We start from the raw sequence: 17,489 nt of genomic DNA, 5'->3' as shown, positions 1-17,489 counted from the left end.
TAGAAATCAGCTCAGTTGGGTGCAGGAAGAAGCACATGACATAGATAGCTCTGAACACAATCAAGTTATGCTTACTTCCCAAACCTTATACAGCACCTCACATGAGTTGGTTTAAAACCATGTCAAGCTCACAGCCATTGCACTTGCATTCACTGCAGTATCACTACATGGGGGGATCTGAAAAGCACATTTTAATTAATCTTATTCAAAAGCCTCATCTCTGGGATGGGGGTTAGCCCCAGGTGCCTACAATGATTAGGACCCAGTAAATGGCAAACACCCTGGTCCTGTTAATGAGGATATCATACTGTGTGTAACAGCTGCCCGTCAGTCTTTAATTAACATGCTTCCATCTGCTGATATGCTGTTCATTATAGTGGTGGTGGAGTGTGTGTGTATGTTTTGGAAGGGGATGGGGGGTTGCAGCCAGAGCAATACCCTTTAGAGAGTATCAAATATTCATGCATCTGTATTGGCGGTCATAATGGGTCTCCTCCTACCTCATAGCTGCCATTTGCAACGTGAAATACGAAAGAAAATGCAGCTAGGCTGTATGTTGACCCCTCCCCCATCTTCTTCTCATCTTCTCTCGGAAACCATCTGAGTGCTGGTAATCAGAGGCTTACTGAACACCTGTGCTGCTCGAAAGCCTGGGCACATTCTGCCACTTCTTTTTTCTCACCAAACAGTGCGGGCAAATGAGATATCTGCTGCCTTGCCTATTTTGGTCCTGAAACACTGAGGACAGCATGAGACCGAATCCATACCAGATCATTATTTACACACACATTCCACACAGATCATTAACAAGGCTGGGTTAAATAAAAATGTGTTGGTGCCTGAGAGTGATAGGACATGTGATGCAAGTACTGCCAGTGTGAAGGAATAGTCATTAGATGAGCAGATTGAAGTAAAAAAAAAAAAAACACACTGGATAGAGCATGTGGGTGTCTAGTAGTTCTTCTGAATAATTGTGACCAAAAAAATAGTATGCTTTTCCAATTACTTGGTACAGAAATATTCACTGAGCCGACTTGCTTGCTTTCCCAAGTTAGTGTTCAAACAATGAATTACTCCCTACAATTAAATTTGAAATCCAAGCACTGAGAGAACCACAACATAGATCCCCTATTCAACAGTTCATACATGACCCACACAATCAAATAAATCTAAGGAACTTATCAATTGGAAGCAGGATCAAGGTGAAGGTACAATTATTATTGTACTATTATTGTGATAAACAGCTAAGTGTGAGACTTAAGCCATTAGCAAATCTTAATATTAATTTTATTAATTAAAGCAAACATTGTCACTCAGGGAATGATTATGACTTCCTGCTCAATTAGTTCACACACAAATTGTTAAAATTAAGCACACATGATGAAACTTAAACTCACACCTGAATGGTGATGTTTTCATGAACAAGTGAACACAAATTTTAAAATCCTTTTAGTAGAAACCGCTAACCTTGTATTCACTCTCAGGTATTCAGCACAGGTTGTGTGTAAGCACTTGTTTGAATCATGTTTTTTGTGCATAACATTTAAGCCACTCCTATTTACAAATGAAGGACACTCCCTTAAGTATGCATAAGACAAAATGTCAAGCCTCCTTGTCTAGTATGCCTTTCAAAAACACAATAGAATATGTAACAAGAGTACCTTTGATGGTGTATACTTACAACAGTACCTCTCAGTATTTTAGGCCACAAACATATGCAAGATGATATACAGACCCATCAAATATGACAGTTTTGTTCTCTTCAAACATGGTCTAATGCACTGGAAAAAAATGTGCATTAGGGAACCATTATAAAACTTTAAAACTGCAGCCACTTACGAATGCAACGAAAATAAATTAAACATAAGAGAATCTATACATCTGATTACAGGGCCATTCTCTGCTCACTGACAGAACGGTTCAATCTGACAAAAGACCTTTGTTCCAGGTTCAAGTGCAGTCATTTAAAGCACAGCAACAGAAAGACTGATAACTGCAACCAGTCCAGCCTCTGCACACAGTCCACCCAGAGAATGCGAACGCCAACGGTCTCTCAGAGGTTTGATTTGGGTCCAGTGTTCACTGGAATAGCTCTGAGCTCAGTCTGCATACACAGGTACTCCCCTATGACAGCCATCAGTGCCATACATGCAACATTGACCAGCCACCAGGAGAGAGAGGCCGGTAGGTGAGAGTTGTACACCCAGCATCCAATCATGTGAAAGAAATGTACTGTGACGGTGAAGTCCAAACACTGCTTGCCACGCCGGATAAAGAACCAAAGGCCGAGAGCGCTGTTGAGGAGACAAACCATTGCTTTACATGTGCAATGTAATACATCATAAGTTACAATGTAGGCTATCCCAAATGAATCATATATGCTCAAATGGAAAGGAACTGCACGCTAGGTAGACATTTACGCCTAACTGAAACTGTATGGCATACCACAATGTGACTAACTATATAGTTTGTAGGTGGAGCCAAACTTTTTCTCAGAATGGAACAGATGGCAGTAATGACTTACCATGTCAGTGAATTTAAGATGAACGCCATCATTGAGAGTCTACCTTGAGGCGTAGCGAACCCAACTACCTGCAAATACAGTTGACAATGTTATCAGAAAGTCTTAAAAGCCAGTAACTCACACCAAGGCCTGATTGCAACGCAGATAATATTGCAGACTTACCTCATAGCTGAAAATTTGGTCGAGCGATCTATATGTCTGTACAAGGCTGTCGACACCGGCTAGCCACAGTCCAAGGAAGCTGTAGTAGATGCACTGCATCAACGCAATCTGAGACAAAATGAGAACTGGGTCCCAGATGTAGCTGCGAAAGTGGCTGGCCATTCTGAAGTGCCGGACTCAAAGAAAGACGAATCTTGAAGTTTAAGCGGGCTGAAGGTAACCCCCGACTGTCTTCAGGCCTCCTTTCACCAGATGTCTGAAGAGATAAATGCGTCAGGTTAGGCCCCAATGCCAGTGGCAAATACATACTCGTGAGGAGAGGAAAATCTGTAGCTGGGGTTAGATATGTAATGACGCGACTCAGGATTATGGAAACAGGTTTATTTGCATCAAATCGCATACGATAACATTTTAATACGCATTTCCTTTGCCCAGACAACCTCAACTTTTAAACCCACAACTGTTCACAACTACTCCCCTGATTAGGAGACTGTCCATTTTCAATTAGTATGTCACCGCGTTGTTACTCTTAAAATGTGCGAATGAGTTGGGTGGAAACAGGCAAGCAGCACACAAATAATAATCATTCTAGACTACGCCGACAAGGTATTGCCAAAAATAGTAATCGTTAGCTGCTGCAAAGTTACACAAATCTATGACTAGATGAGACAGAAGAGTAGACAACGCAATCACTGTCAACTAGTAACTTACTTAGCTATCGGTAGCCTAACTGTTAGCTACAATGACGATGTATTTGAGGACAAAACACATTGATGATTTACTGTGAAACTCCATGATACCAGATATGATATGGGAACTCAACGTTACGGATTCTCTAATTCATGTTGAATCTTATTACGCAGACGTCCATACTTCGGCCTCAGATTTTCTTAAATAACACATTGTGAGCTTTCTAGAAAGCTAACTCACAACTGATTTAATGTTTGCCCACTTGCCAGTTAGCTTGGGTAGGGAAAGTTACCAATTAATCATCATCAGTCATCACCCGAACAACTACACAGCTGTTCAAATGTGCTACTGCATCTGGTACAGACAGATTCAGCATTGAACTGCATGATTGTTTGCCTAATGATAGCTAGCTAGCAAACTGTCTTTGGTTAGCTTACCCTTTGCGTGGCCGTCAGTTAATGTTGCTTTTTATAGAGCGAGTTGTCATGAAACCAGCTATATCGAAATCAGATGATGGCATCTTCGAGGTTGTTATTTGTATGGTTTAAAACGCGTGACACTGAAAGTTGTTATTGTTGATTAAAACACAGAAGTTTCTAGTAGCGGAGTGCTAGTTTATGCCAATGTTTATGCCAACTCTGGGTACTGTTGAAAAATCAGCAAATGGGAGAAGGGAACGTCACCAGACGACTACTATTTCTGGTCTACGATTGGATGTCGTCACAAAACAACCTGTAACCTTTGACCTATGTCCTTTCTCAGCGCTTGAGTCAGGTAGATATGCTACTTATCTTTTACCTGTCTGTCTAGCTATTTTTGGCATACCCTATCTGGATTTTTCTAAACTATTTTGACCGAGCCCCAATGCCTTTCATCTAACAATATTTAGCATCTTATATTTTTATGACAGATCAGAGCCCATATGCACCCCCCCCCCCCCCCCCCGTCTGATTAATTCCTATTTTTAAACAAGTATTTATTTATTTTATTCCACGCCATATTTCTACAGGAATAGCTAATTATCTTAGATTTTTGTCTGCATCTTTATTCAAATTTTCCTAAATTAAATAATAGAGCTTAACCAGTGTTCAATCTACATGGTAATATGTACATACATACTGTATATGATAAATAGGTGCTGCTGCATAGTTGAGTTTTTTTTATAAGGATTTCAAGCCATGTAGATGATCCCATTTAGTTTCTAAATCTGCTATTTATTGTTCCATGATGGAGTTAATTTCCACACTATCTGAAAAAGACACTGAGTATGGACATCAGGCACGGCAAAGCTCTAAGGAGCAAACCAAGGAACAAATCTGATACTGTTTAGTGTCTCGTCTTGATCTGTAGGAAATTCCACATTTCAAATCAATTCCTTATATTTCGGATTTCTTGTGAATGTTACTTGTGATTTTGGCGAATATCGTGGCAAATTTTTTCATGGTTAATAATACGCATTGTAATACGTATGTCATATGCTATGATACTGAATTCCTTAGACACACAAACACACAGAGAGAGATATGCTCCCTATATATGGTTGGCCGTTATATGGGTACAGAACAAGCAGAAGTGCATGAATGAACTGTATCACAAGAATGGAAGGTAATTCAAACTTAGGGACATTTTACTGAGAAGGCTTGTTTTTAACAAAAAATAGTTTTCCATAAAAATTAGTTTAAACCTCAAAATCTCTTGTCAGGCTTCACGACTGGTTGGAGTCTAAATAGAGTCTTAATTGTGTTTTATATTTATTCAAAATAATAATAATAGGAGAGTATATGACATAATAATAAAGTACACCACTTCACATAATACACTTAATTTATCTTTATTATTCTATAATAATTGCTCATCAGAACAAATTATCAATACAACCTTATATACAAATTATAGCTAAGCTGTTTGTGTATAGGACACATGCAAATCCAGAGACGACCATTCCATTTAATAACACACAGGTTATATTTAAACTTTCACTTAGGAGAAAACAAAAGGAACAATACAAGAAATATACATCAAAAAAACTTTCTGCAATAATCAAACAGTTGATGAGGCCTGTCTTGTAAAATTGACAGGTTCTGTTATGGTCATAAAAAATAAGTATAGTGATAGTCTGTGGTTGTGTTGATGACATTTCAATTATTTTTGTAATTATAAAAAAGATTATTATTACATTGGTGCCACACAGACATTTTGTGTGCCTTCACAGAGAAATATGGTTCGTAAATGCAAGATGTATAATTTGGATCAGTTTAGTGTTGGCTCTTTCCAATGCAGTAACTGGTTTTCTAAGTCTTAGTTTAAGTGATTGTGTTCATTATAAATATAATAGCATATCTATCACAGTACAACAATTTTGTTCTTTTACACAATGATACTGTATTCCCTATTTATTGTTGTCTGGGTATTGCTGTGTATTTTGTCATCCCTTTTCTGTCAACCATTGTATGATGAGACATAGTCTGGTAACCAGCAGATTGTCACACTTAATTCTATTTAAATACATTAAAATGGCTATTCTATATACATCCCTTTATTTGATTGATTTACATGGAGAATATTCTATAAAATCTCATAGATATCCAAATCGCTCTCTTCAGTTTTTTAAATCTAGGTAACTGGCATCCAACACTTCTGTGTTTTTTTTCCTAATAAAGTAATTCTCTATGTATTCATGTAATATTTCTAACAACTCATGTCCTCTAATTGGGTTGTTTAATAATATAAACAACAGTTTACGGTCAGTTTCTTGTTCGTTTTACTTTCTGGTTATTCTCTCTTCGAATTTTATTAGAAAAAAGAATAAACATGCTATGCGACACTCTAACCGCCAACCATGAACTGAAAGATCTGAGAAAGGCTGTTATTTTCAGTGCAATGTGCTGCAGTTAAAAAAAGGGAAAGAAAAAAAGCAATGTCTATGTGAGGGAGAAGAGGGTATTTTTCTTGGACTGAACTGAAACAAATACATTTCCAGTAATATTGCAACTCCCTGCTGAGATAAAGATTGGTCCCATATTTTTGGCTTTGGATCATGATTGATGTTGCCTGGCCACATCCATGTTGGTTCACTGCAGTTCAGAGGGATGTGGAATAGGCCTAGGCCGGGGCAGGGTGTGTGGCAGTTGCTGCCCCCTAGAGGTAGTCCAGCTCCAGTGCATGACTTAGGGCCTCCAGATCTGCTCTGCATGTCACCCTCCAGAAAGGCATATTCTTCTGCAAAAGAAAGCACAGAGTAGCTTGTTACCATGCACACTAGGGGGCGCTATGCAATCAGGAAGTTTTGTCTAGTAATGTGTGTGTGGTTGGTAGTAGGGTGATACTAGTGTCTGTTGCCCTAACACAGTGTGTTGATACTCACCCAATTCCTGATCATTTCCTACTGATTTATGTTAACATTGTATGTCAAGCTAGATATGTGTTCATAATTACGTCTTCTTGTCATATCAGCTTACCTTCTTAGCCACAGACTCCTCCTCCACTCCGTCCCCTACGACCACATACACCGCACGCCGACCAAACCTTTGAGTAATGCGCTCGAAACAGCTTTCTTTGCCTGTTAAGACACAGTCAGGATTCTCAGATACTATTTTGTGGTAAATCGAATGGCTTCATATAGTTTGTAGACAGCATGGTTCCCAATGAGCACATACATTTACCTGTTTTGGTAGCACTGTAGATGTTCTCTATGGGAAAAGCAGAACCCAGGCCATATAGCAGGACCTTAGACAGGGCTGGAATAAGTTGTGTAGTGGTGACCAACACATTCACACAGTTGGGCCTGTAAAAGGAAAACATAAAAACATGTTTTGTAAAAAACTAAAAAAAATAAACAACCTAAAGTTACATAGTAAACTGGAAAAAAATATGAATCAACATGTGCATTGAAGGTCAAAGCTCTGATTCATGACATTTTGATTAAACTATTATTAATAGATTGTGATATGACATACTATAGCATATATATATATATATGAGGAACTATGAAGAGATCATTTTTTATGTTATTTCATCAAGATGTGATACTGGGTTATTGTATACTGCAACTTCACCTGCTCCTAGGTGTGAGTGCTTACCTGGAGTTGATGAGAGCAAGAGCCTTCAGGGCCTGGGTGAGCCACAGGTCGGTTAGAACCTCCATCTCCCGCCGCAGCTGGAGCCATTCATCCCGTTTAGGACTTCCCAATAATCCTGCCAATCACAAGGCAACACAAACCATACAATGTCAGGAAATCAGATCACTGTCAGATCAAATACCCAGTATTCCACTCACTGTCTGTGTAAAAACAACAATCAGAATGAACTCTACCATCATTGTGTGCGTCACACATAGTTATTTCATGAATTGATGCATGAGTTACATTGCAATCTTGCAACTAACATTCCAACTCAGCTGAAATGTTGCTGTCACTTCCTTGTTCTCAAGAAAAAAAACACATTTTGGGGGAAAAACAGCGTAGTCACTGAACTGGCTTTGTACGGTACTTCCCCTCGCTTTTTTTTGTTCTCTCTCTCTCTATCTCTCACCTCCCACATTGTTCTTGTAGGTGTTGTAAATCTCCTTGACGCGCCGGTAGCGGAAGGCCAGCTTCCTCATCCAGTCAACCCCGCCATGCACACCTGAGCCCAGGCAAAGCGTGCCCCCGCCCGTCGTGCTCTGGAAGCCATCTGTGCCAAAGTTATACGTGCTGCAAAGGGGTCAGACATGAGTTCATACATACTGTACATACGCCCCACTAGCACGGATAACATTTCTGCAGATTTACGTTGGATGATAAACTGTACTGCATGACAAATGAGCCTGTAAACTCCCTCTTAAAAATGACTCTTTAAAATTTCAGTCCAAAATGGAGAAGCAGGAGCCATTCAGTTTAAAAAGCCCACAATATGATCACATACCAAATAAGGTGATTTCATTCACCAGGAAAAGAGATTAGGGAATTTAATGATTCCATTTGTATTATTTTTGGAGACTCTAGTGCACTTATTCGGTCTCCTGACATAAGATACAGTGTGATTATAGAAACAAGCAGAATTAAGCTTCTTTTTTTATTCTTACCTCAGATCCTGCCCATTGTCGTCTGAAGCCACATCATCGATATGAACCTGGTCACATTCCTAGGAAATAAAGAGAAACCAGATCTATTCAAATGGGAGATCTATTTCAGGCCAGAGAATTATCGTGCCATGCAGAGACAGGTTCTCCTGAGCAGCACTTGCCCCAGGGAGCAGTAGGATGAGGGATATATAAAAAAGTATACGACAACGGGGAGGAAAAAATAGGCAGTGAAGGCACAAGACATCCAGGCGCCATTAACACTGAAAAGAAAGACAAAAAAAAATTGGCAGAGAACCATCTCTACATGACACCCCAGCACTCTACACACGCCCACACACACGAGAAAAAAATAATAATAAAGAGCTTTGGCCTTTAACATGGCCAACATTAGATCACTGCATGAAAGATTGCCAAAAACACCACAAAATCTGTTTTTGCATGCCACCAGTGAGTGGGCCTATCCCTTGACGTGATTAACACGTTCAGTGGAATTTCATATCATTTTTGCTTGCGGGTAGTATGAAATGTAATAATTTATAACAGAATGACACCTTCGTTGTCATCATCAACAAAAAAGAAATGTTCTGTTTTTTCTTATACTTCATCTAATTTTCTATGACTTGCACTTGCACGCCTCAACTTCCTATCTGGTTTTCTCATTCTTAAATATTGTCTCTCTCAACTCCTCTCCTCAGACGATGGCGCAAGCCCGACAGGGCCGCCTATCGTGTTTCAGGCAGCTTGAGGCAGAGGAAGACGCTACCTCATAGCGCACTCAAATCTACAAGGGCCCCTATTCTCCCCCAACAACCCCCTTACCTCCACCCCAACACACACACACACACACACACACACACACACACGCAAGCACATACGCAGTGTTCAGCTTGGATTTTGGGCCACTAGATCCTATTTACACAACCCACCAAGCTGACACCTCTCTCACACTTTCATTAGCCTCACACAGACATTCCTCTCTGGCTGCGTGTTATCACTGAAGTCTCTGAGAGAGCTGGTCGGTGATCATGTTTTTTGATGGTGTGAACTCCTGACTGATGAATACGTGTATGCTGTTTGTCCGAGGCTGTTAAACGGCTGTGTCACGGCTACTGATTACCTTTTTTTCTTTCCTGGAAGGGAGCGCTTGCCTATCCATCACAGGGGGTAAAAGTCTGTATTTTCTTAAAAGCTCTTAACCTGCCGTAACCTTGGAGTTATTTTGCCTGTGGCAGCATACTCTCAGCTGACAAGTGGGGATGGAGATTAGATCAATCACCCTTAGCATTTGTATGCAGAAAGATGGTCATGGTTAAATGAATGGCGAAAAGTACTTGAAAACCCATGACTGACACATGAGAAATAACTGCATTTTTCCCTTTCTCTTGAACTGCTGTTCCTCACCAGGACACCGTTTCTTTTCAGACTAAGACACACATCTGAATGACCAATTCATGGTCTGTTCCCTCCTCACAGGCATCATTTAATCCACTGCTTTTTCAAAATAACTCAAGGCTATGCTATAATTCAACCGTATACTCAACATTATAATGATCATGTTGCCATAATAAGTGATCAAAGTAGGTAAATAAGTAAGTAGTAAGTAGTGATGGAAAGGAAAGAAGAACTAGCAATTATGATTTACGAGAGTGATTTTGTAAACTACAGCCATGCAATTGCTTAAAATTACATGAGTGGCTTATTGTTGATTTTTGCACATGAAGCTGACAAGGCACTCACCTCCAGGTCATTAAAGAAGAGTCGGGAATCAGCCAGGTTAAAGATCATCTCCTCCATCCACAAGCCGAGTGAAACAGCCTTGGCCGAGTCCTGTGATGAGAGGAAGAGGGAGAGAAAGAGAGAGGGAGAGGGAAAAAGAGAAAGAGAGACCATTATTTTTCATAAGCCTGACAACAGCACCATCCATTTTTGTTTTGTTTTGTTTTTTTCACTCAAGTGCTATGTTCGGTATCACAAAATCTGTGACTACTGTCAACACCGAAGGGTGACATCTTTGTCACTGCAGAGTTTACTGACGCATCACACGCCACTCTCAAAGCCACACTTCATTAGGATGAGCCAGGAAATAGAGGACAGGTTCTGGGCACCAAATGAGGCCATAAATCTTTGTGCGATGCAGGCGTCATAAGGCAGTGAGTAATTAAAGCTGGCTGTGTTCGTGCGCCTTTGCCAGGGCAGGTACCTTCCCTGGCTCCGATGCTGGCAGCCTGTCAAGGGCGGAGTAGTGTCAGCCAGAGGTGACTGTCAGATTAGTGTCGTGAGAGGGTAGCCACAACCCCCACCGCCACCCCCAGCCCCACCCAGTTTGATCCAAACAGAGGAGATTGAAAGGACAAGGCTGAAGATATGGGGAAGGGAAGTAAGATAAGCAGAAGGAGGGCATGGGGGGATTAGTGTTAATTGGGATAATTACTAACAATCACCTTTCTTGGATGGGCTATTTCATTGCTGAAGAGAGGGTAGTCGTGCCTCATCCAGTCTTAGGTAATTACAGAGAATTCTAAAGGAAGGATAAGGTAGGCTAGTCCTAGTCACAATGACTGAGCTTTCCTTGTTTCAGCCTATAGGGAGGAGGGACTGAGACTTTGGAGAGAATTCTCACATTGAATTTCTTTCTTTTTCGAAATTCAGTGATGACTAAGATTCCTGATGGTGACCCTCCAATGCGGGAACAGAAATCTCTGATGCGTTCAGCAGTTCGCCTCTGCTTGGAAGGCAGCTCAAAACAAACGTCTTTAGCACCCCGATTGTTTTCTCTCTCTCTTTCTCTTTCTCTCTCCCTCTCTCTCTCTCTCGCTCACTCTGTGGGTCTGGGCTTGCCTCCACACCAGCCAAACAGTTGTGTACCACAAAACCTTTCACGGCTGACTGCTCGTGGCATGAGATTAGAGCTCTTTCTTTTTTAACCGAGGCATCGCGCAGTACACATGAATACAAAAGACAGAATTAAAAAGATAAAGGTTGAAACAAAAACCAGTGTAAACAGTCCTTCACGTCTGACAGTATGACGGCCGCCTTTGAAATAAAGCATGTCAAACTCCCCAGAACAACTGAGGCCTTGAATAAACAAATGCCAGAATTTTAACTTTTAGTGGAACCACTGTGCTTATTGTTTGAGGTTCTCACATCATTTGCTCTATGCTGTGTGGAATTTGACTGCAGAGTGGTTGGGTTCAGAACTAGATATAGCCTACAGTATCTTGCTGCTGGAGTGAGACAGCAGTCAAAGGTTCTTCACAAAGAATGGAAAAGGCAGCAGTGTAGCGATGAGTCTCTCTCTCTCTTTATCTATCTCGCTCTCTCTCTCTCTCTCTCTCTCTCTCTCTCTCTCTCTGCACAATCTGTCCAGCTCTCCTTTTGTGCCGCATCAAACCACCAAGGAATCGTGGGAATTCCAAACATTCAGCGAGCCAAGAAAAAGAAACACGAACATCACCCCAACCCACCCACCCCCTCCCCATCAGCTGCCCGGGCATTACGTAAAGGTCCGAACCCTGTCAGTCAAGCAGTGGGAGATGGACTAGCCAAACAACTTGCCCCTCTCCATGAGGGACACAGGGGCCCCCTAGATTTCTGATTTTATCTCGTGCTGCTTTGTCAGTCCTGATCCACTGCCCCACCTTGCTCCTACACAGCTCTGGAGTGGGGTTTTCAGCATCGCAAAACTTTAGCAATGTTTTATTAAAACTGGAATGACTTTCGGAAAAGTGTGACACACCATGCAATCTTCCGATTTTTTTCACGCAAAGACTAAGAAAAACACCACAAAATTGCCCAAAATAGTGCATGGTTTCCAAGGTTCTGAGGTTATGCTTATGAAATGATATGAATTATTAATTTGCTGCACGAAACACACACTGTGAAGCTGGGAGATACACTAGGCTTTGGTAAGTGGGTTGCGTGACACTAAGTGGGTATGAGAACGGCGCTGTGCTGTACCTTGCCAAATCGTGTGGAGAACGTCCCAGTCAGAAGAGAGTGGAAAATGATGATGGTCTCATCCAGATCCCAGATAAACACCCTCTGTGGATCAAATCATGTGTTTTTTTAAACAGCAAATTACAAATATCACCTGCCTCTTACCTGACAGTGTAATTACGGTAAATTAGCAAATAACACTTTTGTAAGGAGAAAGATCGTCTTATGAGTATGGCAGATCGGCAGACATAAAACAATAACTTTGCTCTCAAGATGGTCTGATGATGTGTTGCAATTTTTCTTGGCACAAATTCAAAATGTAACTTCAAAGAGTAGAATTATATGAAAACAATTATTGATTTCATAAATGCAGGCCAAAAAACTGTAGTGGGGGGAGCAGCATATCAGTGCTTCATGAAATGTAGAATGCATGTGAAGGCAAAACATAGTGATATGTGCCTGGGGAATAGCGGTCGGAGTTGTGCGGCTGTACCTCGATATCTGAGTCGGGGTGGGGCGCGGGGTCACTGGCCCGCTTTCTGCCCCTCAGTTTCCCGTCTGAATTCCGTCTGGCAGGAACCCCCTCATGATCCTTTACTGGGGTTGGGGGGCTTGGTGGGGGATGGTACTCCCCTACAAAGGCACACACAGACACACAACAGCACACAATGTCTTCAGTAACAGTTAGTAACAAACAACAAGTAATCCTAAGTTCTAGACAAGAATGTATAGATCCTCACCTGTGTGTGACTCTGGACTGTGATTGGTCACGACTGGGTGCTCTGTATGCTGATAGGGTAAAGCCGTGGTGAGGGCTGTGGGGCTGATGTTGCTGGCTGTGAGGTACGGGCTGTTGTAGTGTGTGTTGTAGTACGGGGAGTACTGGCTTTGGCTGTACGTGGTGTACGCTGAGAAGTCCTGAAAACAGTGACATGACTTACTGTTATAGTTCAAGTAACACACACACAGTAGAAATACAGTACACCTACACTAAACTGTTGTTCTTATTACCATGGGAAGTCTGGATATACAGTGGCACACCCTGGCTTACAGTAAGAACTAATTAACTATATATTTATAAGAAATATACTAAAGATTCTCACTTGTAAGTCATATGAACCTTCTGGTTTGATTTGTGCTGTTTCCTTACCTGCTGGGTTGGACTGAATGGTGTTGAACCTGTGATTGCGTTGGTTCCCTGGAAAATTCCAGAAGAAATACTGCTTCCTGGAAAGGAACACACAACCACCCTTCAGTGCAGGCCCAAGAGCTGACTGTGGCAAATATCTGGCTTCAAAACAAACTCGGGGTAGTCCCCCTCCAACCAAAACACGGTGCTGGGAACGCAATAGGCAGCGCCGGTGAGCGGAATGGTTAAAATATAGACTCCTCTGGAGCACTGCTGTGAGTGAGGGATCAGGGCACTGGGAGAGCCAGATTGATTTATGGATGAAAAAACAATACAGGTGGGAAAGCGTTGTGTGGAGCTGAAAGCAAATCCATCACTGTTATCGGACAATCAGCAGGAATGCCGTGCTGTAGTCGCGCTCTCTCTCTCTCTCTCTTTCTCTCTCTCTCTCTCTCTCTCTTTCTCTGTTCCCCCTCCCTCTTTCCCCCTCTCTCACCTCTCTTTCTCCTTCAGATCATTTGTTACAAAGTTACAAAGCAATTCATCTCAAAGCTCCACCAGATAAATGACCGTGCCAAAACACCAAAAAATCTCTGAGGAGAACAACAAAAAAAGGGCTTAAAAATAACAAACACAAAGCGAAGAGGGGAAATGTATCAAGAGAAACAGAGAGATACAGTATGTTACTGATTTACTTCCTCATGCTGAAAAGTGGATACCACTGAGTGTGCTTATTTATCTAATGCTGGAGTCAGAATTGATCCGCACATCACACAAACCCAAAACAACAAAGCAAGACCCCAAGATCTTGAAGTTTCATTTTTCTTCCTGTCCGATTACAAAATTCAGCCATCAATCAAATCTTTTAACATATAATAAAAACTGGAAAAACTGTACACCAGCGTACAGTTGAGCAATACTATTTGACATGCTTTCCCAAAACACACACCTGGTCGTAATGTTTTCACTGAGAATACAGCTTTATTTTATATTAACGGCAGATATGCACAAATCCGTGCAACAGCATGTAATGCTGAGAAATTCTGATGTGAAATCGGAAACGTGGTTATGCTTGATCTTGACACGGCTCCTCCCCTCCCGTGCCCCTGTCCCCATGCCCCACTCTCACAGCGTCTGTCTCCACTCCCAAACACCCCTTGACCTCTCACCCCTACAGAGTAAAGGTCAATTTCATGGTGCTTTGGAGGCCATAAAGTTGACTGGGTTAGACTGGGATAGGGCGCCACAGGACCGGGGGAATGCGCTGAGTTTTTTTGGGGGGGTAATACTACGACCCCCCACCCCCCCACCCTACCCCACTCCTTCTCAGTGCCCCCCCCTTCACTGTTCCTGGCCCCACTCCCGGCCCACACAAACACACTTGTCCAATGGACAGAGTTCTGTGGTGGGGAGCAAAGGAAGGGCCTGACCCCCGGGAGAGGGGGGGGAGCCGGCTGACGCCAGGACCCCAGACCGCGGCTAATGGGGAACAGGTGTGGAGCGGGAGGGGGGCCGGCGGGGGACCAGAAGAGGGGATCTAAACAGCACCTGGAAATGTGAGGGAAGCCAAACGGCCGTGCTAGCAGTGGCGCCCCCACCTGTAAGCCAAATACAGACACTGTGTATCCCCGCAGTGGCACAAGGCGGGCTGGCAATTTTGATCAGTAGCATATTTAAGGCAGTGGTGAACTTGAAGCGGAATAAGTGGAAGCAAATTGTTAACATGAAAGTAAATTTAAATAACGTGAAAATGTTTAAAATACAAAAAAGAGCCATTTACTTTAACTAAACTTTTTAATGCAAAAACTAGCAGGCAGTAAAGCCTAACTTAGCCGTCACTGAGTTAGCATAGTAATGCCCAGTCTAGACTGGAACGCTGGCGCAGCAACTGCACCATGATGCAGCAGGGATCTGATCTGATCTGAGCACCGTCCAAGAGGGACAGTGGACATGTACCAAAACATACATCCACAATATATTTGAAGTTCTACTGATTATGCCTGTCTCGACTGCTTTGACCGAAAAGTCATCCAACTGCGTGAGATGTTTAAAGACAGGAACGGTGTGAGAGAGACACCATTGATTGGATGGCTGCAATGGGTATTCATTAAGACTTTGATATCAAAACGGAGTTTGATGCAACAGGTAGGCATCCAGAAGAGTCAATATTCCATAATAAGGCAGGCAGAGGTTGACTCTTTTAATGACGGGTGAAACCCGGGTTGGGTTGTTGTTATTTTGCACGTGATGAGCTTGATCGAGAAAAACACACTGGGGATGTATTCTTTTTTTCATTCAAAATATGTGTTTAAAATGCCAATGACTGAAGATGCTAGCCCTCAGTCTTTGGGTTCATTTTGGCTGGAGCAGTCCTCTACACACTACCATAAAGTAGGCTAAGTTAGGCCTATATATAGTGTCCCAATGAACCAATTTCTTTTCAAAATATAGCTTGTTTTACAGTGCAATCTTTGTTACATTATCCCACGCTCTCATTAACTTCTGTTCATGTCAGTAGATGGTTACTCTACATTTCCCAAAAATGAGCTGCTGCCTTTTTTTGAGTGAACGAGAGTCCTGTAGGCGCCCCCTGCTTGCAAGTGTCCTCAGATGTTATCACAGTGTTAAAGAGCCAGAGAAGTAAAAAAAAAAGTTGTGCAAGACTAGAAAGAGAAACTAGAACTTTGACTCAATGAGCTAAAAGCTGTCTGGGCATGACCAAGAGCTGTGATGAAGCCGAACCCATTACCCTGAGAGAACGGAGCAGAACGGAGCAGAACGGATCAGAACGGAGCAGAATGGAGCGTACCGTGTGTTGAGTAGCTGTACAGCGCCTGACTTGGAGGTGTGTTGCTGAAGTTGGACGTGTAGCCCAGCAGACTGTTCTGTGCTGGGGAGTGGCTCAGGCCATCTTCTGTTTTAATGTCTAAGCACCCAAAGAAAAGAAAGAAAAACAGACTCACTAAAATGTACAGTTACAACAATCATCTAAAAAATCACCAGTACAGTGAGAGTAATAACAGAATAATGGAGTAATCAGGAATTTCTCTTTTAATTTTTTGTTTACAGTGGCTTTAAAGTAACTCTTACAAATCTATGTAGTATATCCACATCTAATGATTTTACTGACATAGCCTTTGAAGTCCTGAAGTCATAAATGAATACGTATTGTGAATGCGTGCATATATACAGAAGACAAACGTGGATTAAAGACCTGAATATCCAGTGTGAATACAACAAGCACAGGGCCACTTCTCAGCCTATACTCACTGTAGGAAGGCATGCCGTAGCCCTGGGTATGGTGGGTATATGGTGAGTATGGCCCAGCAGGTTGGAGAGCAGGACTGTACTGCGTCTGTCCATAGGCTGCCATGGCTGCGGACGATAGCGGCTCTGAGAGCAAGAGTACAGAGTCATTACCTTTTCATCATCACTCTGCCAATGTCCTCAACTTAATGCTTTATGAAACCTTTCAATAGATCACTGCTTGTCCATTATGCGTTACATTGTTCACTCGCTGTCCTCAGATGCAGTTATTCTACACAACCATGTGTAGGTGGTGTGGACATTTTTGGCAAATCAGCAGTAGGCTACGTCTGACAAATCATTAGCATACTTACTGTCGAAACTGTGCTTTATTTGACAATGTCTTGTAGATTCAGGGTAGATGTTTGCTATTTGTTATTTTTTTTCTCTTCTGTCTTTCTTGATGTCAGCTTTCCTGTGTAAACAAGAGTTCATTCATATCACTGACTCTGACCTACATTAAGCAATGAGTCTTAATGGCATTTCACACAGGAATAAGACAAAGAGCATGGGGGAGGAAAACAGGAAATGTTGCTCCAAGATTTGACAAGGTAACTGAAGTGTGATATTAGTGAGAAAAAAAAGGGACAGACAGGTCCCATTCCTGAGACGTTGCCTGAGGTAAATGCAAGACGTGGCATTTGCAGCAGCTTTGACAGACAACAGTCAATAGTCTGTGT

General features: G+C 42.0%; 2 protein-coding genes across 2 annotated transcripts; both read right to left on the bottom strand.

The window, feature by feature from the left end:
• Positions 1-1,462: 1,462 nt before the first annotated feature.
• sys1 (SYS1 golgi trafficking protein) lies at positions 1,463-4,003 on the bottom strand. Its single transcript, XM_080845543.1, has 4 exons — positions 3,814-4,003; positions 2,687-2,942; positions 2,525-2,592; positions 1,463-2,294 (listed from the first exon to the last, which is right to left on the bottom strand). Exons 2-4 carry the CDS (start codon positions 2,846-2,848, stop codon positions 2,054-2,056), a joined length of 471 nt encoding a protein of 156 aa, XP_080701669.1. The 5' UTR covers positions 2,849-2,942; positions 3,814-4,003; the 3' UTR covers positions 1,463-2,053.
• A 2,511-nt stretch (positions 4,004-6,514) lies between these two features.
• On the bottom strand, positions 6,515-16,876 carry eya2 (EYA transcriptional coactivator and phosphatase 2; the record flags this gene model as incomplete). Its single annotated transcript, XM_080846563.1, has 13 exons — positions 6,515-6,595; positions 6,835-6,935; positions 7,039-7,160; positions 7,456-7,570; positions 7,907-8,067; positions 8,439-8,497; positions 10,176-10,265; positions 12,396-12,479; positions 12,868-13,007; positions 13,115-13,292; positions 13,525-13,601; positions 16,313-16,429; positions 16,774-16,876. 13 exons carry the CDS (start codon positions 16,874-16,876, stop codon positions 6,515-6,517), a joined length of 1,428 nt encoding a protein of 475 aa, XP_080702689.1.
• Between the last annotated feature and the right edge of the window lie 613 nt (positions 16,877-17,489).

This window comes from Sprattus sprattus, assembly GCF_963457725.1.
Source record: "Sprattus sprattus genome assembly, chromosome: 10".
Classification (NCBI taxonomy): Eukaryota; Metazoa; Chordata; class Actinopteri; order Clupeiformes; family Clupeidae; genus Sprattus; species Sprattus sprattus.
Note: the sequence above shows the minus strand (reverse complement) of the source record. Positions and strands in the feature narration are given on the sequence as shown.